The sequence below is a fragment of the Podarcis liolepis genome (genome assembly GCF_965112155.1).
Source record: "Podarcis liolepis genome assembly, chromosome: 14".
Lineage (NCBI taxonomy): Eukaryota > Metazoa > Chordata > Lepidosauria > Squamata > Lacertidae > Podarcis > Podarcis liolepis.
In genome coordinates this window covers 7,372,816-7,398,000 of record NC_139569.1, presented here as the reverse complement: position 1 = coordinate 7,398,000, position 25,185 = coordinate 7,372,816, and the positions used below count along the sequence as shown (strand labels likewise).

Sequence of the window (25,185 nt, the reverse complement as noted above, 5' to 3'; positions counted from 1 at the left end):
CCTGCATGCAAAGCAGGTGTTTCTACCACGCAGAGAGAGCCAGTGTGGTGTAGTGGTTAAGAGCAGTAGCCTCGTAATCTGGGGAACCGGGTTCGCTTCCCCGCTCCTCCACATGCAGCTGCTGGGTGACCTTGGGCCAGTCACACTTCTCTGAAGTCTCTCAGCCCCACTCACCTCACAGAGTGTTTGTTGTGGGGGAGGAAGGGAAAAGAGATGGTTAGACGCTTTGAGACTCCTTAAAGGGAGTGAAAGGCGGGATATCAAATCCAAACTCTTCTTCTTCTTCTCTGCCACTCAGCCACGGCCCTTCCATGCAGTTGTCAAAGTGCCAAGAGATTCTTAGCAGGCTTTCTTGCTACAAATGAGTATTTATCACGCTGCTGCCAAAGGTGTGTCGACCCTCTGCGCCGAAGGTAAGGCTAGTCGCCTGCGTTTAAAAACGTCTGCAGGCAGCTGCCATGCCACAAGTGGCCTTTCATGCCTCTGCTCCTAACCCCTGCATCACTCCACCTGGGAAACCTTACCCTGCCATGACTCACTGCTTCTTCATCCCCATCCACCTGGAAGCGGACGCTCTTCATGGTGTCCGTTGGGCTGCTGCCTCTGTGCCTGAGCGCTGGGGCATGTGCCAGCTATAACCCTCTCTGCCAGGCAGCTGCTCCAGTTACCATTGTTTGCTTATGGATACGGCTGAGTCACACGTTAACCCTTCGCATGAAACTGACACTCAGGATCCCCTCTGTAAAGCTAGGGATGGGCGAATGCACCGGTTTGGGTTTTCCATTTTTCCAATCTTAAGATCAGTTCTCCACATTTCCACATCACTTTGCAAAAAAATAGTTGCTGCTGTTTTTAAGACTTCATGGAAACCCACCAGCATTTTAGCACAGATTTCTCCAATTTCAACAAATCCCACTGGAAAGAACGCTTATGTCCATGCGGAGATGGCAGTATTGAATCAGTAGCTCGTGTGCTTTTAGCTTGCACTCGTTATAAAAGATTTGAGGTTATTGCCCCTCTACCATACCAGGTCGCTAAACCTTGCTACTGTGTCTTTTCTTCTAGCAGATCAAGAAAACCAGGTGACGGCAAAAACTGCCACATTTTTCACAGGGGCAATTAGAATAATAATGTACACATTTTTGCATGCAATTTTACCCAGTAAGCACATTTTTTGCAAAACAAACCCACCTAACGAAAAGGCATATTTGCATGTTACTTTCACTAACGTACATGTGCATTTTTGTACACGTTGCTTGGTTGGAGAACTGCAAGGCATGTTTCGAAACATGGCTGTGTCACAGATTGTTTTGGAAAGGGCAAATCAAATTTTGTAAGTTCAAATGCAAACTGAATCTAATCTCTTCCCCATCCTTAGGCAAGGCTCAGTGCCCATCCGTGGTGGCTGGTATGGTATTAGAACTGGTATGGATGAAGGCAGGGAGACCAACAATAGGTGGAACCAGTGCCAATGGCAGGCAGCTCCCCCCACAATTGGTTGTAAGTGATAAGGCAGACTGGGCCCCATTCACCCTAATGGTCCCGCCTCTGGTGCACCTCATGCAAGTGCTGAAACCCAGATGAAAATGTGAGAGACCATCAGCTAGTAATACAGAGGAGGTCCCCCTCAACTACTGCATGCTTCTCCTCTCTGGTCCTCCACCATCTCCCTTCAACCTCTTTGCTTCTACCCACATCAGGACAGGTATCCTTAAGGGCCAGCCAAGAGGTCTCAAAACAGTGCAAACTAATAAAGGCATCGTGCTAACATGGAATGTGGCGTTTTTCTTGGGGGCCAATACGGCTTCCTTTCGTTTTCACTTTTTCACTTCTTCCTAACACCTCTCTCGTTGCTCTGACTAAGGTTGAGGGGAAATGATTCCCGAAACAAGACGTGAACCAAAGCCCAGCAATCCTTCGAAATTTGCACTTCTCTGAATTTTGCAATGTCGTTCTCCTACTCAGAAAAGTGAACAAGGTGCATTCCAGCTAAACATCTGGAAGAAATTTCTGACAGTAAGAACTGTTCAACAGTGGGAGGCTGTGGACTTCATTGGAAAACCCAACAATGAAAAATTGTAAGTTTATAAAAAGCACAATATACCTGCGTCTCATCAATTAAGGGTGGGGCAGGGATACAGCAGGCTTTCAGAGTCTCCTGCCAGACAGGTAACACAGGTTTGGATCTATTCATTTGGGGATAGCGGGGCATCTTTGTGAGTCTAAACTGCTTCAAACAATCAAGCCAACCTGCTGCCCTTACTATGCAAACCTCTGAACAACTGGAGGTGGGGTGAGGAGGATGTGCATTACGTGACGCTTAGACACAAAATGCAATGCTTTAAATTGGATGGAGCACACAGGTGAAAATGCACATTCAACTCAGCCCAGATTCCCCATTTAACGGCAGGAAGAGAGAATGCAGTTGCACTCAAGTCCTGCTTGCAGGTGTCCAGTTCGTCTCATTTTGCCTGCTACAAAATCCCCTTCCCTTGCCACCCTCCAGGCTCCCACCCCTTCTCTACCAGTGCCCAGACAAGACAGGACTCACCTTAAGGTATCTCCTGCGATTCACATAGATGCGTACCAGGCACCTGACCTTGATGAGGGTTCGACGCAGCCTCCGGTACCTTTGCCTGCAGGACGGGAAACCCCCCGGTATGGAGGTGGGAAAGATCACACCCAGCCTCAACAACACTTTCTCCTACCCAAGGCAAAAAACCAAAATAAAAGACGATAACGGACAAACAGACCAGACACAAATGGCACACGTTTAACATGCAGAGGGAACAGGCAAATCAAAATTCAGATGCTGAGACACACCTAGCGTTCTTCACCTATCAGTCTGTCAATCACCTGTTGTCAAGATGACATCAGGTGGTGCTGTGCTTTGCAGCCTGCTGGGACTTCAAAGAGCAGTGAAGGGCTGTTTGCAAAGGGGCTTTCAAACAGCCCCACACTCCCCTTTGAAGTAGCACCCAGCAGAACTGCTGCCTGATGAACAGAGTCCTACTCTCTGCAGGGAACTTAGCAGGATTCAACCTCTGATCATCAGCTGGTGAGCAGGGGCTAAATCCTGCGGAGTAAGGATTGGCAGGTGGATGTGGTTTTTAAAAAGGCTTTGTGGTCGAACCCCGTGATGGGCCAAGGCTGACCCACTGGCCAGTAGCTCCCTGTCCCTAGCCTCGTGTTGCGCAGTGTAAGATGTGATGTCATTACGCTGCCTATTCCTCTGCCCCAACAATCCATCGTGTAAGTCAGAGGTGGGGATGATGTATGAAGATGTGACGTTACTCCATGTGCGCCATGTCAGACATAACCACAATGGCGATGGCTGGTGCTGGCCCATGTTCTCACACACCCTCCCCAAGCGCACACAGATGCCTGTCCTCCTCTATCTCTAGCGCGGAGAGCATGTTGCAGCTGTGCACCTGACAAGATAGCCTCGGGCCCGCGCCTGGAAGAGGATGATCTTGTGGCGGAGGGCGAAGAAGCGTTTCTTGATCAAGAAGCCGCGCGTGTACCGCTGCAGCGTTAGAGCTGCCATGTGGACAATCCGTTCTCGCTTCCCTTCCAAGTGCTGGTAGACATTCTCCTTCATGAAGAGCTGGAGTGAGGAGGGGGAGGGGAGCATCAGAATAACTCATTAATTAATTAATTGCACTTCTCTCCCACCTTTCCTCCAAGGCGATCAAGGGTGGCATACACAGCCCTCCTTTCTCCTGATTCTTTCTCACAACAACCCTGCGAGGTGGGTTAGGCTGAGAAGCAGCAACTAGCTTCCAAGCTCCAGTGAGCTTCACGGCTGAAGTGTGGATTTGAACCCTGGTCTCTCCTGGGTCCTAGTCCAGTGCTCTTAACCAACCCACGGCGGTGGCTCTGGGTGGCTGCTACCCACACCCAACTTTCCTTGGCATTCAGTTATTCATGACATTTATACAACAGCTTTCCCGTCAAAGCACTTGAGGGGCAGGAGGACCAACTTCAATAAAATATTGGGGGGCCCAAGTAACCCCTGCCCTGTATAATTGATCACATGATGCAGTGCACGCGCACCATTTGACTGGCAATGCCCATCAATTGGGGGGGGCACCCTTCTCAAATATTTTATTTTGGGGGCTGAAGACCCCTTGGCCCCTAAGAGTTGGCTCCTATGCTGGGGGGTAGTTTCTGTTTTACAATAACACATTACAATCTAAGAGACATAATGTGAAAGCAATAAACAGGAATGGCAAAGAGGAAGAAAACAGATCCATTCAGGTAGGCCCCATGAGAATACCACAGGCTTTTTCATACTGTTTTGTGATGAAGTCAGTGATAATGGCCAAGCGGAATAACCATAATCATTTATTACTCGTACCTTGCCCCTCTGACTGGGTAGCCCCAGCCACCCTGAGCGGCTTCCAACAGAATATAAGAAAACACAAGATACAGCAAGCATTAAAAGCTTCCCTACACAGGGCTGTCTTCAGATGTCTACGGAAGGTTGCATAATCGTTTATCTCTCTGACATCTGATGGGAGAGGCAGTTCTTTGGCCGAATGGGAGTTGGTCCAAGCCCAGAGGCATAGCTAGCACCCAGGGGTGGGGCAAGCTGCCCACGGGGGCAGGGGCGAGCGTCCCAGGGGGGTGGCGATGTCACCCCCCCTCAGGGGTGACACCCAGGGTGGACTGCACCCACCACACCCCCTTCCTCCAAGCCTTGCTGGTGGAGGGGGCTTAGGAGTCTCATTTCTCCCTCAGATGCAACCAGGTGGAATGGTTACAGATGGAGACACTTCTGAGAGAGGAGGAGCTCTGTGGCAGTTAGCTCTCCCAGCCTGGCCAATGGATGTGGCCTTGCTGCCTCCCCTCTCGCTCAGACGCAGGCAGGTGAACTGTCCATTCACCTTGGTCAGCTGAGAGGCGTAGAGACCCCATGGCTCATCACCCCATGACAGAAAATCCAGGGGTGGGAATTTCCACGCTCCAAGCTGCCCAACAGTTACTTACAACCATGATTATCAAGGAAAATGGTGGCTGTACCTTGGTGGCTCCAATGCAGTACATATCGGGGGTGACTGCGCATAGCTTCTTCAGCACTACCGCACTGTTCCACGCATCAGGGATCATGCCTTGTTTGATATCAACAAGGCAGCGGTACCTAAAGAGACAGGCTGAGGGTGTGATTAGGTGCCCTCCAACTGTTGCTGGACTATAACTCCCATCATCCCTCATCACTGGCTATGCTGGCTGGGGCTTATGGGAGTCAAAGTCTAAAAATCCTTTCTATATACAGTGGCATCTTGGGTTACATACGCTTCAGGTTACATACGCTTCAGGTTACATACGCTTCAGGTTACAGACTCCGCTAACCCAGAAATAGTGCTTCATGTTAAGAACTTTGCTTCAGGATGAGAACAGAAATTGTGCTCCGGCAGCACGGCAGCAGCAGGAGGCCCCATTAGCTAAAGTGGTGCTTCAGGTTAAGAACAGTTTCAGGTTAAGTACGGACCTCCGGAACGAATTAAGTACTTAATCCGAGGTACCACTGTACAGTTTTATTTTTCCTTCTCACCCAACAAAGGATACTAACGTAGTGCCACAACTGAACAAAAAGTCAATTGCCACCCTGGTCGGCTTCTGGAACAGGGGCGAACACAGCAGCAAAACATTTTGGGCTGGCTCTGCTAATAAGCATGTGGTTAGGGGAGCCCTGGTAGACACTGTATACCTGGGACACTAAATAAAGCTTTTGACAAAGTCCTTCCCCACCAAAGGCCCCCCGGGCAAAATTAGCAAGAATACTGCAGCCAAGCCTGCCTGTCAGAGCCTGCAATTGCTCTTCCCCTTCCTTGCCTTCTTGGGTCAGAGCCCTTGTTGACCATACCTTTCAATGAACGTTTGGAAGGGGATGCGAACGGGAAAGCCCTCTTTGCGGATGCGGATGGTCTCCAGAATTCCCGAGTACCGCAGCTGGCTGCTGACTACGTCAGGCTCAAAAAGTCCTGGCTTCTGGTTGAGGAAGAGCGAAGGAGAGCATTGGATAGGATAGTAAATGAGCTGACTGGTTCAGGATTCATATCATGATAGGAGAAACGAGCCTGACAGAGTGTGAGAGAGGAGCTCTCTGGACGACTCAAGACCACTGGGTGATCAGGCCAGAAGAAGCACTGTTTAGTGACAGGCCTTCCTTTACCTGTGATGGATGACTCGGCATCCATCAATTTCTGGATGACTCAGCAGGTGCCAAAATACTATTGAGGAGACAATTGGAAGGAAATGAGTGGGGGTTATGGAAGGGCAGTAGAAGGAGAAATAGTTTAGAGACCATAAGGCAGCATTGTAGAAGCTGCAGTTCTGCAGGAGAAGCTGCAAGGAGGGAGAGGCTTGGCTGCAGCTGTGTTAGCACTGCAAGTGGGTGGGGTGATAGTGAAGCCATTAAATGCCATGATCAAAATTTCCTGCACTGCAGGGGATTGTGCCAGATGACCCTACCATTCTATGAAAACGCTCTTGAGGGAGGGCCATAGTTCAGTGGTAGAGCACCTGCTTTTGCATGCAAAAGGTCTCAAGTTCAACCCCTGGCAGTTCCAGGAAGGGCTAAGAAAGACTTCTGCCTGAAACCCTGCAGAGCTGCTGCCAGTCAGTGACAGCAACATTGAGCTATATGGACCAGCAGCCTGACTCCGCAAAAAGGCCACTTCCTATGTCCCTTTCCCCTTAGGACACAGCAAGTCCATACCTTCTTATTGTTGGGTTTGATGCAGCGGACGAAGAAAGGGTTACATCTGCAGAAGAAGAAAAGAAAACACACATACGATGGGACTATAAAATTTCTTCATCCTGAAAGTGGTGCATATTGAATGGAATTGGCTGATATTGGCATGAAGGAAGAAGCCTCCACTGGCATAAATGGAAATATCCTGCTCATGCAAACAGCAGGTTCAGGAACCCCTTGCTCCCCCCACAACTTGCCATGGTCCCGATCCAGGTCATGGATCAATTTAAAAACCACCCGCATACAGTATCAAAATCACCGCTGCTTCACTCTACAGGAAGCAACAAATGTGCAAAGGACCTAAATCTATTCCTTGCCACCTCTAGTGAAGGGCTGCAGCTTAGTGGGAGAGCGCCAGCTTTGCATGCAGGTTAAATCCTCAGCATCTCCAGATAGTAATGAGAATGTCTCCTGTCTGAAACCACAGAGAGCTGCTGCCAGACAGTATGGACCATACTGGACTAGCTGTACCAATGTTCTGCTTTGACAGGAGGCAGTTCCATCCCTTTATACAAGATCTGTAACACTGAGGACTAGAATCTTACTTCATTTTCAGGGGAAGGATCTTAACTCAACACAAGTTCAATCCCTGGCACTTCCAGGCAGGACTGGGAGAAAACACCATCCGAAATTGTTGTGTACTGAAGTTCTCACCCTGGGCCAGCAGGGGGATACTGTAGATAGTTTTCACTCAGGTCCACGTCAGTTATTTTAGGCGGGAAACCCTGGGTTGTTGTTGCTACAATGTTGACAGCCGGCTGCCTATAAAAGCAGGCCGGCTGAGCTGTTTGCTGTTCAGTTCTGTCCAGCTTACAAATAAAGAGCTGCTCTGGAGAAATCGCTGTGTCGTCTGCTATGTTCGCCCACAACTTAACAGAAATCCTGGGCAGCCACTGTGTGTCAGTGAAGACATTGCTAAGTGTCAGGGAACTGCCATCAGAGGCGAGAGGAGAGGTAAGACGCTCCAATGATGCAGGGGAGGGAACTAGCAAGGAGAGAGAGAGAGCTTCCGCTGGGGAAGGAAATCCAGGGGACACCAGGGAGAAAGGGGAGGCTGAGAGTACTGCGGAGGGGAGGCTCCGAGACTCTTCCAGTGAAATCAGCGGAGAGAGCACAGGACCTCCGCTTGGCACGCCCACGCTGCGCAGAAGGCTTCCGCGCAGAGAATCTAGGAGGAGACTTGGAGTCAAGGAATTTTTATGTTGGAGGAAGTTTAGGAAACACCCACTGACGGATTCTGCCAGTGACTGAGACAGTCGCGTTGTAAGGGCTGTCAAACCAGGGAAAGGTTTAGCTGTACAACCAGCTTTGAGCAGTTTGCAGTTTACGCACAAGCAACCCCAATTCCCATTACACTAAGCTTCTGACGTTCCTAGGTCTTTGAGGAGGGACCATAGCTCAAGGACTTTGTTTTGCAAGAAGAGGTGCCAGGCTCAACCCCTGACATCTCCAGGCAGGGCTGGAAGAGAACCCGGAACAGAGGGTTTTGGACTCCCTTGCCTGCCAGTCTGCCAGGGTCCTGATCCGATTCATGGGCCTTCCATGCCAGCAATTTGAAAAGCTTGCCCTATGCCTTCCTCACTCACCTCTCCATTTTATCCACGAGGTCCGAAAGCGACTGCTGGAATTTCGCAGCCACCGTGTGGGACTTAAATTTCCGCCTGCTGGTGCTGCTTCTCCCCATCATGGTCTTCTGCTGAGCTATCAGCTGGGCATGGCTGTAGAACAGGTTGGCCACCATCTGGGGCAAGAGCAGAGGAGACATGTTGTAGGGGACATTTTGGGAGCCGGTGGGACATTCGCAACTCATTCCGTTTTCATCCAGCTCTCCCTGCACGGAGGACGTTTGCTGGGGGATCTTGGGCAAGCCACTCTCTGCCAGCCTAACTTACCTCGCATGGCTGTCGTGAGGATGAAATGAGAACAGGGATAGATTATAAGGATGGATGGATCTGTCCGTCTTAGTTTCTTCTCCCCACCCCATCTTAAATTACAGTTTGCCCCATTTCAAGATCAGATTGTGATTAAAAAAAAATAGTTTGCATGAACATTGACACTCATTTTCTTGCGCATTTCTCCTGATACACCTGTGTTTATACACCATTCGGTCTAGCAGATGCAATTGGCAAGCAATTTTCCTCAGTACACTACAATAAAGTAGTACAGTGCAGTATTTCTAGGCATTTATTTCCCTGCATGCACACATTTTTGGAGCTGGAAAACTGCACTGCAAGGTTAGGAGAAGTGTGACTTTCAAAGGATAAGCTATGCTCTGATCCTCATAGTCGTCTGGAAAGTATTAATTAAACAGGTTAGCATTAGAATCAGCGCTGTACTGGACGGATTCCTTCCCCATCCCTAGGTAACAATAGTGTAGACCAGGAGTGGTTGAGAGGTCTGATATTTCTCCCCTACCCAATACCTCATCTATTTTTGCAGCTGGGTCAAAAATATAAATAAATAAAAACAGAAGCAACCCCTGGGGAGCGCAGAGACATTTAAACCTCTCCATCCAGCACTGTACCTTGATGGGCATGCAAATCTGCCCCTCCCTGGTCATCAGATTCATAATTTGATGAACACGGAGATGGCAGTAACTTTCCTTAAGCTAATATACACAGATCAGTTGAGCAGAGAGATCTAGGTGTGTGGGTTTGTGTGTGCATGAGTGCAAGTATGTGTGAGGGAGTTGGCCACAGCCAATTTTGGCCATACCTACCCCTGGTGTGGGGTTCCTGAATGGATCGGCCAATATGCCCCTCAGGACAAAAAATGTTCAATCACCTGGATGTACACCAGCCCTGCAGAGTAGGTTATGCAGAGAGATAGTGACTGCTCCAAGGTCAATCAGTGAAGCCAGGAATAACTTTTAATTGTCACCCATTTAGACAACCCATATCTGCAAGTCCCCATTCCTATGCTTCCCACCACTGTTGGAAGTGCAACAGCGGAGATAATTCCGTGTGTAACTTAAGGGTTAATTCAATTAGTGTTAAAGTCAATGAGCAGCGGGGGGGGGGGGGTAATAGGTGGAGGTGTTGCTTAGCAACCAGGCAGCGTGGCATGATGCTGGCTGAGGTAACTCATGCTCTCATTGGCTGTGCAGTTCTGAGGGAGCTTTTTCCTTCCTGTTTGTGTTGTTGTATGTCTTCCCGCTATGAACAAGGCCTGAATTAAGAAAGACATTACCTCTATGTTTATTTCTCTTCATATTATGTGGTTGTTGTTTTGTTAGTTCAATTAACCCAGTTAAGTTTTATCAGTCTCTTTTCTCTCTGGACTCCGTCTGTATTATTTGGGTGACGCTACTAACAACAGCCACACCACACTGCTTCGCCCTACTCTTCCAAACACAGAAGCCATCAGATGCACTGGAGCCAGCCGACATGAGACCACCCCAAAACACCTACTTTGATTTTGCTGTTGACAAAAAGCTCCAGGACGTCCAGGCGAACCTGATCGTAGTTTTTATCCAAGAACTTGTGTACCTGCAGTGGGGTTAAGAAATGCATTATATTTTCTGAGCCAAAATATAGTCTGTGTGTGCAGCACCTCTCCATTCAAAGCAGGGAGAAGTCTGGCCCAGGCGCCCTTACTTTCTGTGCTACGCGGGGCTGAAACTGCTGCCCTGATAATAACTGCTCCTCAGTGCCACCCTGATCTTGGCAGGGTCAGCTGATGCAATGCCTAGGCAGGCTGGAGCTGCATCCCAGATGGTGCTGTGAAGGCACAGAGCACAGTCTGCCAGGCTTGCAGTGGAAACAGGGTGACAGTGGCATAGGAGGCGCTGGAGGCTGGGGGTCCCGGGCACCAAGCACCTTATGTGTGCAGAATGTACCCTGTTCTTCCTCTTTGTGTTGCTCCTTCCCAACCACCCGGTGTCTCACCTGGTAGGTGACTTTGCCAGCATAGTGCTTGATGGAGAATTCGGGTAGCGGCATCTTCGGTTTGGAGTAAAGCGGGTTGGCGCCGTGGTGGTAATGACACTTCTGGAGAAATGTGTGATCCGTGGCCTGGCAAGGTGGAGGAATAACTGGGTCAGACTGGCAGTGCCCCATGTTGTCCACCCAGTGGACGACATTCAAGTTCACCATTGCTGCAAACACTTTCCATTTTAGGCCAGTGGCGTCTACCATTGGGACAGACGAGGCACACTTTCTGAGTGTGAAAGAGGAAGAATTGGCCACCTTCTAGAGCCAAACACCATGGTTCTGCACGAGTCCCTCAGCTGCTTGAGCCCAGAATGGTGACTCAAACAGAGATGCCAGGGACAGACTCTTTGAAAGACAGGCCGTTACGCTGTGCCTTTGCACTGAGAGTCGTTGAATGATCCAACCACTGTATTTATGAAGACATGAAACATTGGCCAACGCTTGCTTCCAGAAATTCTGGTGCTTTCATTCCAAGGCTCTTTGATCATAGAAAGAGTGCCACCCCCCTCAAAGGGGGATAATTGCTTCCCTTGCCTCCATAAATGAATACATGGGGAAGGTGCTTCTGAGCAAAAGCAGTTAGTTGTCATCCTGCGACTAGAACGGACTTAAAAAAAAAATTATGCATGGATTCTATGCAGCACTAAGTGGTACCTGAGGGAAGCTGCTCTGGTCATCCAGGATCCTTAAAATCCCATAAGGCCTTTGGGCAATGAGGTCAATGCAAGGCTGGTTGTCATTGAAAGGTATTTCTCTCCACTCAAGATGCTCCCGGATATATTCCTCCTGAATACAGAATGTATTTATTAGTTAGATTTGTATCTGCTGCCCCTCCACCCTCACCAAATGAACTGACGCCTGCAGCTCCAGCTGCTTTCATTTACTTATTTATTGATATTTGCATCCTGCCTATGACAAATTTTCCAAGGGGACACACATCATTTAAAAACAAATGACCAAAAATAGCAAGCTATAACAAAAAGAGCAAACAGGAAAATAAAACATATCAGCATTAAACACACACACACACACACACACACACACACACACACAGTGCAACATAGCAGCAGATCCATCAAAAAATGCGATGCTCTAAAATCCCAAGAATGGTGGTGATGGTGGATTCTGGCCTCACCTGCTCCTCCTTGAAGACAATCTTGTTGAAGAAGAATTGGAGATACTCATTTGCGTAATTGATGCACAACTGCTCAAAGCTGTTGAAGCCCAGATCCTATTCAAAATTCAGACCGCGAGTTTAAAAAATGTGTACATGCAGAGCAAAAGGCTACTTGAGGTTACCCAGTATAGAGGGGAAGAGCTCCATAGCCCAGCCTGCCATTCTCGAACTGAGCCTGCCTCTGGGAATATCAGAAGCAGCAGCCATTGCAGCACTGGAGGCTTGTTCATCAGGGGCAAGCGGGGCACGGCCCCACTAGTCTCTGTCTGTCCTCTGCCAGCCCATACCTGCCTCCTGTCTTTCTTAAAGTCCAGTAGGTGGTTCTGCCTGCTGGCTTCCCCCTCCTTGGTCTCAGTGCTGCCCCATGAAGAACCCATCAGGGAGGAGGATGGAGGCAAAACGAACATAAGTTGTCTCTGCCTGTTTTTCACTATGGCTCCCTGCCTTCCACCCAGTGCCAGATTTATGTATAAGCTAAACAAGCTATAGCTTAGGGCCCCACTCTCTTGGGGGCTCCCCAAAAAACTTAAAGGAAAAAAAACCTGGATGTACATCTCCAAAATATAAGATAAAAAATAAATCGCTTTGATAAAACACATATTTTGTTATGTGCAAATGTCGTCAGATACCTGTTAGGTCCATAAATTACCATCTAGCATACATTCAACACAAAAAACAGTGACAATTTGTTGTTGTTAAAGGACAGCTGGACGTATAAAGGGCCCCATTACCTTCAAGTAGCTTAGGGCCTCATCAAACCTCAATCCGGCCCTGCTTCCACCCAGTTAGTCCCAGAGAACACCAACCACCTCGACGTGACAAGCACCATTCTGGGGGCACTGGGTGTGTGTGTGTTATTCCATCCTTCTCCTCCCCTGTATCTTAGGTCCTTTGTCAAGGGACATTTGTGTTGGGCACCAAATAGCAGTTTCTGGGGAAGGCCCCGGTTGTAATTGGCTGAACGCTTCTTCCCTCACCTCAAAGCCATAGATATCCAAGACGGCGATGGACAGGGTTTCTTGCCTGGGGTAGGTGAGCCTGTTAATCCTGTCGATGAGCCAGTTGAAGAGCAAGGAGTAGAGGATCTTGGCAATGGCATCTCTGAGGGAAAGAGGAAAGGAAAGAACACACGCACAAGCGCTGTGGGCAAAGAAATGGAAGAAGACAAGGCCACAAGCAGGGGTGCTGAGGGTGAGTGGCAGTATTTACACATGGCTCTCTCCATTATGGTTGTGGAGATGGATGGGGCTTCTGTTTACCTGGCATCAACGGCACTGTCGACAGTGAGGGGTGTGTATATCTTTTCTCTCATGGTTTCCTGTCGAGAAAGTGAAGGAAAAAGAAAGATGGCTTCCCTCCGATGGTTGGCGCCAGTCACACAAACTATCATGTCCCCACCACCACCACCTCATGGAATCTCCCCTGTCCTAACACCTTTCTATTTTGATTCTCTGGCCCCATATCTGCACAAACTTATTATCCCAAAATACAGACGTGCTTTTACACTTGCAAGACTGGATGTTTTGCCATCTGCGGCACTTGAGGGTCGTTTCCAAAAGATCCTGCCTGAGAAACGTCTTTGTCCCTGTGGAGATGGTAGCACCGAAACAGCGGCACATGTCCTCCTGTCTCTACAAAGACCTGAGGAACAAGATCATCACCTCACTCGTACTAAGCATCCCAGGGCGCTCAACCACTGCCACAATGTCCTTTCTTCTATCAGATCAAAATGAGCAGATAACAGCAAAGGTTGCTAGGTTCATAGCAGGGGTGATCAGAATAAGGGCCACTAACTGGCTGCTGATTCAGGACTTTAAATTGTGCTCTTATATCAAATTTCCCTTTCTGCGTATACTGTAATGTTTTATTGTTGCTATGGCCATTGGCTACTGTGAATAAAGTTTTATCTATCTATCCGCCGTCCTAATCCACAGGTGCTGCTGGGATCAAACTGGAAGCTCTTGAGTCCATCCACTGTCCCACCAGGTCAACTGGCTGGGGGGCAAGGATGACTGCAGTAATCAATGAGATACCTCTAGGCAGAGCCTTTTTACCAAGAAGTCAGATGACCACATTCTCCTTCCTGCAATGTAACATATAGGGCATAGCAACACTCTTTGGTCTAAGCAATTCATCACTAAGGAAAGGGAAGCACTTGTCCCTCCCTGAGCAACCTGCTGAGTAATCATGCCTATTATTACTATAATTTATGGTGACGTTTATATAGAAGCCCATAATAAACAAACATTCCCTGGGCAGCTTACAACAAAATATTAAGAGCACAATTTATTATAATAATAATAATTAAAAACTAACAGGCAAACAATAGAGCCCGCCTGTGGGTCAGTGCATCTGGCTGTTAACCAAGAGGCTGGTGGTTCAAGACTAGATGAACCTTGGGGCCCTTCCAACTCTAAAATTCTATGATTCTATAATTAAAGGTAACAAATAGATGCATTGCCTAGAAGCAGCACAAAATATTCAACACTCCAGATTTTTGGTGGTTGTTTTTTTATAAAGAAAAACAGTTCAGAATTCCAGGTAAGAATAAAAGGGTCTCTGCCTCCTGAGCCCTTTAATTGTTATTGTTGTTGTTTGGTTGGTTTTCAAAGCAAAGTTTTACAATCACATATCCAATATATAACATAGAAAGAAGATTCCAAGGAATCTCCTGGACTTCCCTCGTCCCCTTTGTGGGTCCTATTGTTAGTCATTTCCTCCTGCATCTTTTATAATAATCCAAATATTTGACATCTCCATCATCTCCAAAATCCACCATTAAACTACAAGTGTTATTCCGGTCCTGCTAACAGTTTTAATTGTTTACAATGGTTTTTAAGATAAATTATAATTTTTTCCCATTCCTTATTGAAATTTTGGTCTTCCTGATTTCTGATTCTTCTGGTCATTTTTGCCAATCCGGCATAACACATCAACTTAATCTGCCATTCCTCTCTGGTAGGGTCCCTACCAGGGTCCTTTAACTATTCTTGGCCCGGAAGCAGAGCAGCAGACACCTGCCCTTCAATGCCCATCCTCCCACCTCCGCACTCAGGGCTGCCTGCCCCTTTACCGTCACTTTGAAGGTGATGGACTTCTGCAAGCCCTCGGGGGAGATTTTCAACAGATCAGCCACAACGCGGATCTCCCGGGCGCTCACCACCGAAGCCACCTCCTGGCAATCTGTCTGCAAAGCACCAAGTCAAGGCATGTTTGCAAAGAGGCTGGGCGACCTTATATTTATTTATGGTTGACATTCAAGAACATACAGCAAAAACAGGCTGCTGGATAAGGCAGCATCTCCTCCAGCATCTGGTTGTCACAGAAGTCAATCAGGTGCCTGTGGGAAACCCACAAGGAGGACCCAAGAGTAGCACATTCCCTTCTTGTGGCAACTGGTATTCAGGAGCATTATTGCCTCTTGCCATCATGGCAAGTAACCACTGACAGCTCTCTCCTCCATTAATTTGTCCAATCTTATTTTAAAGCCATCCAATTTGGTGACCACGACTGCCTCCTGTGGGAGTGAGTTCCAAAGGTTAACATTGTATTGCATAAGAAGTCCTTTGTTTAATTTATTTGTCCTATATTTTTCAGCAGTCAGCATCATTGGCCATCCAACCAGTGCCGGATTAAACCCTGTTGAGGCCCCTAGGCAGTCAAAATCTTGGGGGAGCCCTTGTGAGCAGGTTCTAGTGGGATAACATTGAACTAAGAAAGCTTGAACTTTTAACTCCGTTTCAAGATCAAATCAATATTATTTTGATCTGTTGTCATGGGGCCCCCCAAAGGTTTGGAGCCCATAGGCAGGTGCCTACTCTGTCTCTTTGGCAATCTGGCACTGCGTCCAACAAGAGAAGGAGAAAAACTTGTCTCTATTCCTTTTCCCCATGACAAGCATCATTTTATAAATTTGTAAGTATTATGCCACCTCTTTCGCTATACTTGGAAGTCCCAAATGCTGCAACATTTCTTCATAGAGTCACTCCATTTGCCTGATTGTTTTAGTTGTCTTTTTCTGAACCTTCTCCAATTGTAATATTTGTTAGTTAGTTAGTTAGTTAGTTAGTTAACTAGTTACTATGTATATTTGTCTGTTTATTACCTGCCCTTCACCCTAAGGTCCCGGGGCAGGTTACAACATTAAAACAATATTCAAAGCAGTTTGAAGCAATCTATGTTCATAAAAACCAGGTGGGTTCTGAAAATATACATCTACAATACCTTTTTTGAGATGAGGCGACCAGAACAGTACATGGTATTCCAAATGCAGCCACCCCATTGATTTGTTTAGTCGGCATTATGATATTGGCAGTTTTATTTTCAATTCCTTTCCTAGCTAACCCCAGCATGGGATTTGCCTTTCTCACAGCAGCCGCACACTGGGTCAGCTTTGCCCAGTTTTCATGTGTGAAAATGGGAGTTGACCTCCCCACACTCCAATTTACATTTTTCACACTGGTTCGCTCTTGCTTGCCTCCCCCCTCTTTGCACCAATACAATTAAAAGTTCTTGCTGGCTACATGATCCAGGCAGTCAGGGACCACGTAGTCAGGAGGAAAACATCAAGGCACCACACAGCCAACCAGACTACATCTCGAAGCTTCCTGCTTCCTCACTCTGGAAGAAGAAGTGGAGTGGTTTATAGGTTGTTTTTTTTTAGCCTTTCCTTAGAATGCACACTAGACTTACATTTCCATCCCAGTAACTAACCTCGTATTTTTCAAAGTAGACATTCCCCAAGTGTAGAATGGAAGACAACATGCGGAAGATGCTGTCCTGGTCGTGGGCAGTGAAGTGCAGGATTTCCATGGCGTCGAGCAACCGGTGAAAATCCTCAGTGTCCACCTTGCCAGGGATCTCGCAGTTGCCTCCCTACATACGATGAAAGGAAGGCATTTGTTCCCCGCAAGGGAATGCAGACCCTGGGGGTGAAAAAGGCTCTCTGCCCCTGGTCAAGACCCTCGTCTGATTGGGACCACCGCCTGGGACAGAGCACCATTCCTCCTTGATTGAAATGTTTGGGTATTTGTAAGAATAATATCCAGCACTTTTCTCCTTCTGTTCCATAGGCATTTCAAGGAGAGGACCATACCTGGTTCAGGTAATAGTATGTTTCTGCCTCTTGAAGGCCGAATTTCCGCTTCTGCTGAGCAGGGAGGCCAGCCAGCATCTCGTAAAATATATGGTAGTTCCGTTCGTTATTGGACTATATGGCAAGGCAGGGAATACAAGAGGGAATCATTAACAGGACAAGTATGGATATAGAAACAGCATGAGACAGATTTCATTTATGTGCTGATTTATTTATTTTTAAATAGCCATACATAATTTTTTTGTATGAATAGCTGATGTCTAATTTAAACTTTTATATATATATATATATATATATATATATATATATATATATATATATATATGCAGGTTTTGGTGTCCTCGGGTGTCTTCCCGTGTAAAAGTTGGGGTGTCTAGGCGACGTTTCGACGAGGTCTCACTCGTCATCTTCAGGCTGGTGCTTTCGGCTTCTTGTTGCTGGAACAGAGCAGGATCTCAGTGTTTGAGTTCCTATAAATACTGTAGAGGGGTGTGGTGTATTGCCTCAAAAGTTCTGGGCAGAGGGGAAGTTCCCAGGCTAGTGTTCTTTTCTTCTTTTGTTCCTTAATTACTTGAGGGATATCTTGAGTGATTTCTTGAGTGATATTCTGAGTACCACTTAGGTGGGTCATTAGGTGTGGATTAGTTGCTAAAGCCTTCGTGTCTTGACCTCTTGAATTTGTGAAGAGTTTTTCTGGGAAGATGGCTGTACTGCACTTAGTTGTGCTTTGGCTTGGCTTCGTGTATAGGGGCGAGCTGTGGTTTTGTGCCCTGTGCCAGCCAGATCTGTGTAGGGATTGCAGGGGGGTGCAGCATCCGGAGTTGCCACTATGGTTTGGTTACTGGATGGTGTCTGTAATTTATCTGTGGAGAGGGTCTGGGTTTGGGTCTGGTGTGGTTGATTGGTGGTGGCGTTCTGTGTGCCTCTGGATCTGGTGTCGGTTTTTGTGGGGAGGGCTAATTTCCAGATGTCTGGCAGGCGGGACGTGTCGTCACGCTTGTTCATGTTGTGAGGGTGTTTCTCTATCTCGATGGCTTCCATGATTATTCTCTTGTGGTGATGTTCCATGTTAAAGAGCAATTTGGAATCTGCAAAATTAATTTCGTGTCCTGTTTCTTTCATGTGTTGGAAAAGAGAGGAAGATTTTTCTTCTTTTTTGACGGCATTCTTGTGTTCTGCGATACGTGCATTTATTCGTCTGTTTGTTTGTCCAATGTACGTGGCTGGGCAGACTTTGCAGGGTATTTCATAGACCCCTTGGTTTTCCAACTGGATTTTATCTTTGGGGTTTCTGAGGATATTGGCTATTTTTTGGTTGGTGCAAAAGGCTGTTTTGATATTGTGTTTATGGAGGATTTTGCTAATTTTATCTGTAGTGCCCTTGATATAAGGAAGGAGGGCCATGCCATTGTTTTCTTCCGTGTCTTGGTTTTTGGGGGGTGTTTCTTTTTGGATTAGCTTCTTAACCCTGTTTTGCTGGTATCCATTGGCGATTAACACATTTGAGAGATTCTGTAACTCAGTTGTCAAGTGGTCTTTGTCAGCCAGGCGTTTGGTTCTGGAGATGAGGGTCTTGGCTACGGAGTTTATTTGTGCAGGGTGGTGGTGTGATTGAGCATGTAAGTAGCGGTTGGTGTGTGTTTTTTTCCGGTAGATAGTGTGTCCTAGGGAGCCATCAGGTTTTTTGTAGATTAGGACGTCAAGGAAGGGAAGCTGGTTGTTGGCTTCTATTTCCATAGTGAATTGTATTTTGGGGTGTAGGCTGTTGAGATGTGTGAGGAAGCTATCTAGTTTTTCTTTCCCGTGTGGCTAGATAGCTAGATAGCTTCCTCACACATCTCAACAGCCTACACCCCAAAATACAATTCACTATGGAAATAGAAGCCAACAACCAGCTTCCCTTCCTTGACGTCCTAATCTACAAAAAACCTGATGGCTCCCTAGGACACACTATCTACCGGAAAAAAAACACACACCAACCGCTACTTACATGCTCAATCACACCACCACCCTGCACAAATAAACTCCGTAGCCAAGACCCTCATCTCCAGAACCAAACGCCTGGCTGACAAAGACCACTTGACAACTGAGTTACAGAATCTCTCAAATGTGTTAATCGCCAATGGATACCAGCAAAACAGGGTTAAGAAGCTAATCCAAAAAGAAACACCCCCCAAAAACCAAGACACGGAAGAAAACAATGGCATGGCCCTCCTTCCTTATATCAAGGGCACTACAGATAAAATTAGCAAAATCCTCCATAAACACAATATCAAAACAGCCTTTTGCACCAACCAAAAAATAGCCAATATCCTCAGAAACCCCAAAGATAAAATCCAGTTGGAAAACCAAGGGGTCTATGAAATACCCTGCAAAGTCTGCCCAGCCACGTACATTGGACAAACAAACAGACGAATAAATGCACGTATCGCAGAACACAAGAATGCCGTCAAAAAAGAAGAAAAATCTTCCTCTCTTTTCCAACACATGAAAGAAACAGGACACGAAATTAATTTTGCAGATTCCAAATTGCTCTTTAACATGGAACATCACCACAAGAGAATAATCATGGAAGCCATCGAGATAGAGAAACACCCTCACAACATGAACAAGCGTGACGACACGTCCCGCCTGCCAGACATCTGGAAATTAGCCCTCCCCACAAAAACCGACACCAGATCCAGAGGCACACAGAACGCCACCACCAATCAACCACACCAGACCCAAACCCAGACCCTCTCCACAGATAAATTACAGACACCATCCAGTAACCAAACCATAGTGGCAACTCCGGATGCTGCACCCCCCTGCAATCCCTACACAGATCTGGCTGGCACAGGGCACAAAACCACAGCTCGCCCCTATACACGAAGCCAAGCCAAAGCACAACTAAGTGCAGTACAGCCATCTTCCCAGAAAAACTCTTCACAAATTCAAGAGGTCAAGACACGAAGGCTTTAGCAACTAATCCACACCTAATGACCCACCTAAGTGGTACTCAGAATATCACTCAAGAAATCACTCAAGATATCCCTCAAGTAATTAAGGAACAAAAGAAGAAAAGAACACTAGCCTGGGAACTTCCCCTCTGCCCAGAACTTTTGAGGCAATACACCACACCCCTCTACAGTATTTATAGGAACTCAAACACTGAGATCCCGCTCTGTTCCAGTAACAAGAAGCCGAAAGCACCAGCCTGAAGATGACGAGTGAGACCTCGTCGAAACGTCGCCTAGACACCCCAACTTTTACACGGGAAGACACCCGAGGACACCAAAACCTGCATTCCTGTACCCGTGAAAATCTACGAAAACATATATATATATATATATATAAAATTCTATGGTTTTATGCATAATTGTTGTAAGCTGCTCATATATTTTTAATGAATAGCAGTATATACATATTTTTATGCAGAAATAAAGTACAATAATAAAAAAACACCTTAAGTGGTTAACATAATAGTATAAAATATTCATTTAAAAATAATGATAAAAAAGCAAACAAAAAATTATCAAAATATGCATAAAAATCAACAGTACACACACACAAACGCACAAACACAAAATAAAAGTACATGTCTCAGTAGGCTTGCCTAAATAAAAATGTTTCAGCAGGCATAGAAAACAATATGGTTCAGCCTAAGAGCATGAGACTCTTAATCTCAGGGCTGTGGGTTTGATTCCCACCTTGGCCGAAAGATTCCTGCATTGCAGGGGGGCTGGACTAGATGACCCTTGTGGTCCCTTCCAACTCTACAATTCTATGATACTAAAATGCCAGTCAAGTGGCAGGTGTCCCTTTTGTTGGATTGATGGGAGCCAGTGTGGTGTAGTGGTTTGAGGGTAAGACTTGAACCTGGGAGACTTATAAGGAAACTCATGAGGAAGGAGGAAGAACCACGTATGTCAACGGTGAACCACCTGAGATCTTCAGATGGAGGGCATAATACAAATTAATTTTAAAAAAGAGGTCATTGGGTAAAAAAAGAGAATATAAATGCAATTAATAAATAGAAAGATAGATTTAGAACTGGCCTGCTATTTCCAAACTCTCTTGCAGAACTCTTGGGAAAAGCTCATCCTTCTCCTAAGAGTTCTCTCCCAGCTTGCAACATTTTACAAGTCAGGGAAATGACTCAGTAGCTTGGCCACACCTGCAAAGTAGATGGAGGAGCCATCTTTCTTTTTTAAAACCCTTGCTTACAACAGAAGATTATTAGGGAAATGAAGGAGAAGTACAGAGCCTAACCTGAAAGACGACCCTTGATTTCTCCAGAAGGTACTGCGAAGTAATGGCACCACAAATGAACCCATTGCTGCAGAGACAAAATTTAATACTTGTGTTGGGTCTTTTCCGTCCCGTAACACAGGTTCCCAACATGCACACTAACACAATGTAACACAACACGGTGGGAATCAGAACTTAATCAGCAGAAATTGCCCGTGCTTATTGCACATGGATATTAATCATGAAATGAGGTAATGATGTATATGACTGGTGAAAATTGAAATACTTTGTTTGAAACTTTATAAACACCACTGCCTGGACCACCGGGTGGTGTTGCAGTTTTGTGGAATGATCCGACTGCAACCTATTGCTTTGCAATAAACAATGTTGGAATCCTGACTCCTCACATTTCTGAGTTTTATTGGCATAAACTCAGGAGATCAGCTATTTTTGGCTTACAACACTTCTACATTCCGACAAGACACAATCTCATTTATTATTATTATTATTATTATTATTATTATTATTATTTTATTTATACACTGCCCTCCCCGGCCAGAGCTGGGCTCAGGGCGGCTGACACCAGTAAAATTACATTAAAAACATAATAGAAAAATAAATAAATATCCAGCCTGATTGACAACTATAGGATCCTGGACCCAGTAGAAGGTACTTTCTATTATTTCAAACCTGAGGTGCCATGAGAAAGGAAGAGCATATTGTGCACCAACATATCAACAGGGACAGGCCAGGGCTGTGGCAGCAATCCCCAATTCCATAGTTCCCAGAAGCTTGAGTCAGTTGTAACAACAAACTGTGGTTTGCATAGGTGCCACAGCACCACCCGCGTCCCAAAACACTATAGAATCTGATGCTAAGCAGCAAAGCAAGGTAAAATAAGTAGCAGCAGTGCTGAAGCAGATCTAATAGCTACTTTATAAAAAGGCCTGGGTAAATAAAAAGTTGCTGATCAGGCATTGGAGAGACATGAGACTTGGCACCAGGTGAACCCCATCGGGGAGAGTATTTCCCAAGCAGGGAGCCACTATTGATAAGGCCCTTTCTTTGACTGCCTCACCTCTGGAGAAGGGTCTCAGAAGATGACCACAGCATTTTGGGCAATTTTATGTAGTTGTTAAAAAAATTAATTAACTAATTAACTGCCAGTTCACGAGAAAAATATTGTGGCTGGGTATACCAAAAAGCACAATACCACCATTAAAACATCACAAAATAAGGGAAAGGAATGCCCACCTCTAGGGTAGGGATAAGCAACGTGTTGCTCTCCAGATGTTTGGGACTACAAGTCCCATCATCCCTGACCATTGGCTAAGCTGGCTGGGGATAATGGGACTTGGAGTTAACCAACTGAAGGACACTGGGTTGGCTGCTCCTGCTCTAGGGACACCTCTGGCCTTACAAAGCACCATCATTAACTAGCCCAAAGGCAGCATAGTAGGAGGGCTTACAATTCCTTCATCTGCACTGGGTTTGGGGGGGCAGGGGCGGTTAAACAGCAGAATCCTGTGCATGTTTCCCCTTAGAAGTATGTCCTCATGAAAATTAATCAACATTTTAGTGCAAATTTCTCTTAATACACCCATTTGTATGCAATTTCCCCTAAACTACACAATTTTTTTTGCAAAGCAATTTCCCCTAATACATTATTTTCACTTTTATGTGAAAGCTTTCAAGAAAGATTTACGCTATGCATTTCTGCATAGGCTACATGGTGGAGAAATGCACTGCAAAATTCAGAAAAGGTGCACATTTTGAAGGATGGCTGCATTTTGGTTCTCCGATTGTTTTGGGAAGGGCGAATTACTGAAATGTGAACTGAATTTAATTTCTCAACTCATTCCTACTCAGGGCAGAGGACCCCTGTGCATGTGCTAATTTTATATTGTATAAGGTGCCTTTGGGCAAATGAGAATGGTGCTTTGCAGTTTACACAACAGCCTTACAAGCAAGTAAGAAATAAAAAAGCTTTTTTAAAAGGGAGGGAGAAGGGCAGGAGATCTGGGTCCTGATGCAAAAGATCTTGGGCTCATGCCCTCTGGGCCACCCCCTAACATGAGCCCAATATCTCATGGGCTGGAAACCTGAATTGCCTGCCAGTCGGTTGTAGCCTCATTGAAATTAGTAGTTCAAAGTTGGCCATGGCCATTAATTTCAATGGGTCTACTCTGAGTGGGACTAACATTGGCTACAACTCCCAGGGTAGGGGCATTAGGATCAGGGCCCTTTAAGAGTTCAGGCAGGGTCGTATGGGAGCATTAAGTATGCAGGCGGCAGGACAGCGGAGAAAAACTACAGAAAGACGCAGGGCGTGTGGTTTACTTACTCCTCCAGAAAGAGTTCCACAAATTTCCCAAACCTGCTGGAGTTGTCGTTCCGCACCGTCTTGGCATTTCCAAAGGATTCCAGCAGAGGAGTCGCTTCAAGGATCTGACTCGAGCGCCGCATAAAGCGAAATACAAAACAGGAGGAGAAAGCACACCGGCATGCGACAATGAGGGGGAGGATATTGTTTCCTTCGTTTAAAGCTCAAACTCCACAACAAATAATGGGGTCATCTCCCCACGCCCAGGAGACCCATCATGCAAGAAGGGTGCTCAGCAGGGTGAGTAAGGGGTGCACCTCAGAGAAAGGAGTGGCTTGGAGAGCATCCCAAGGGCCAGGTGTAGATGGTCTATGCTCTAGGGCTTAGTTGGGTGCATCTGAGGATCAAGAACTCTGCCAAGGGTGCCAAGATGTGCACATTTCACAGCAATGAAGACTGACCCATCAGCTGCAATGTTGCAGGTGTACAGCACATGTGGATATTCACATGGAAGGCAAAGGCTGACAACACACGCAATGTGCTAAGGGCTCACACATTTGTGGTTTAACCCCTGGAACAATCAACCCACCCTTGACTGGGTGTGATTTTTATGGCCAACTACCCTGCAACAAGAAATGTAGGGTGCATGTCACACACTCAGATCAGGGTTTGATGAGGCCCTAAGCTACTGAAGGTCATGGGGCCCTTTATATGTCCAGCTGTCTTTTGTCAACAACAAATTGTCACTGTTTTTTGTCTTGACTATTCGATATGGTAATTTATGGACCTAATAGGTATCAAAAGCCATTTGCACATAACAAAATATGTACATCATAGGAGCCTACACAACACAAAACACTGTTGCTGTATGTAAGTTTTATTTGTTTTTATCTTACATTTTGGAAATATACATCCAGTTTTTTCCCTTAATTTTTTTTGGGGAGGCCCAAGTGAGTGGGGCCCAAAGCTATAGCTTGTTTAGCTTATACATAAATCCGGCAATGACTCAGATCCTTCCCTAGTACCCCAAAACAAATAGGGTAGGACAGATGGGGCAACCGTAGAAGCTGCCTTTTCACAGTAAACTTGAAGGTTGGACCCTCCAATGCAACCCCCTTGCGTACGGGTCACCATCCTTCAAGGCACATCCCGAGGAGCAACTGACCCTTAATTCTTGATTATCCAGATTGGTGGTAGCTAACCCAAGCACGGAGGAATGGGAAGGGGCAGAGTACCCCCTCAGTGGTTAAACTCAGATTAGACCAAGGCAAATGAGGGACCAGTCTGCATGCAATTTAATCCATCCTTGGTTTCACTCTATTAAATCACAGCAAAACATTCACACTGCACACGGCTTCTCTGTACCTCTATCTGCGGAAGTGCATGAAGGAAGCAGAGGTTGGGAGGCAATCAGTGTGCAATTGATCAGAATGGCTCACGCTCTCCAACCCATCCCCTTTGCAGTTGCCCATCAAACAAAATTGGCAGTGCCACCCCAGAGATGGAGACTCAAGACCTTTTAATCAGATTAGGGGCTCATCCAGACTTCCTTTTGTGTCATGTTTTCAGGCACCGATCCGGCCTTCAAAGCTCTGCATCCAAGCGGTTTGTTTTTTGATCCCAGTCCTTTCCTTGGGAAAACTTGCATTTTACTGCTTAATTGGAGCA

General features: G+C 46.3%; 1 protein-coding gene across 1 annotated transcript in view; it reads right to left on the bottom strand.

The window, feature by feature from the left end:
- The window catches only part of MYO15A (myosin XVA), a gene marked incomplete at its 5' end in the record, with an annotated part of 105,975 nt that overhangs the window by 70,367 nt on the left and 10,423 nt on the right, over positions 1-25,185 (bottom strand). Inside the window, 17 exons of the mRNA XM_083476186.1 lie at positions 2,552-2,636; positions 3,432-3,607; positions 5,026-5,143; positions 5,870-5,994; positions 6,725-6,770; positions 8,347-8,501; positions 10,171-10,248; positions 10,648-10,773; positions 11,347-11,478; positions 11,828-11,923; positions 12,847-12,970; positions 13,129-13,187; positions 14,943-15,056; positions 16,583-16,744; positions 16,965-17,078; positions 21,216-21,282; positions 23,539-23,642. Of these exons, the coding sequence (XP_083332312.1) occupies positions 2,552-2,636; positions 3,432-3,607; positions 5,026-5,143; positions 5,870-5,994; positions 6,725-6,770; positions 8,347-8,501; positions 10,171-10,248; positions 10,648-10,773; positions 11,347-11,478; positions 11,828-11,923; positions 12,847-12,970; positions 13,129-13,187; positions 14,943-15,056; positions 16,583-16,744; positions 16,965-17,078; positions 21,216-21,282; positions 23,539-23,642 (1,881 nt within the window). The remainder of the gene's footprint in view (positions 1-2,551; positions 2,637-3,431; positions 3,608-5,025; positions 5,144-5,869; positions 5,995-6,724; positions 6,771-8,346; positions 8,502-10,170; positions 10,249-10,647; positions 10,774-11,346; positions 11,479-11,827; positions 11,924-12,846; positions 12,971-13,128; positions 13,188-14,942; positions 15,057-16,582; positions 16,745-16,964; positions 17,079-21,215; positions 21,283-23,538; positions 23,643-25,185) is intronic.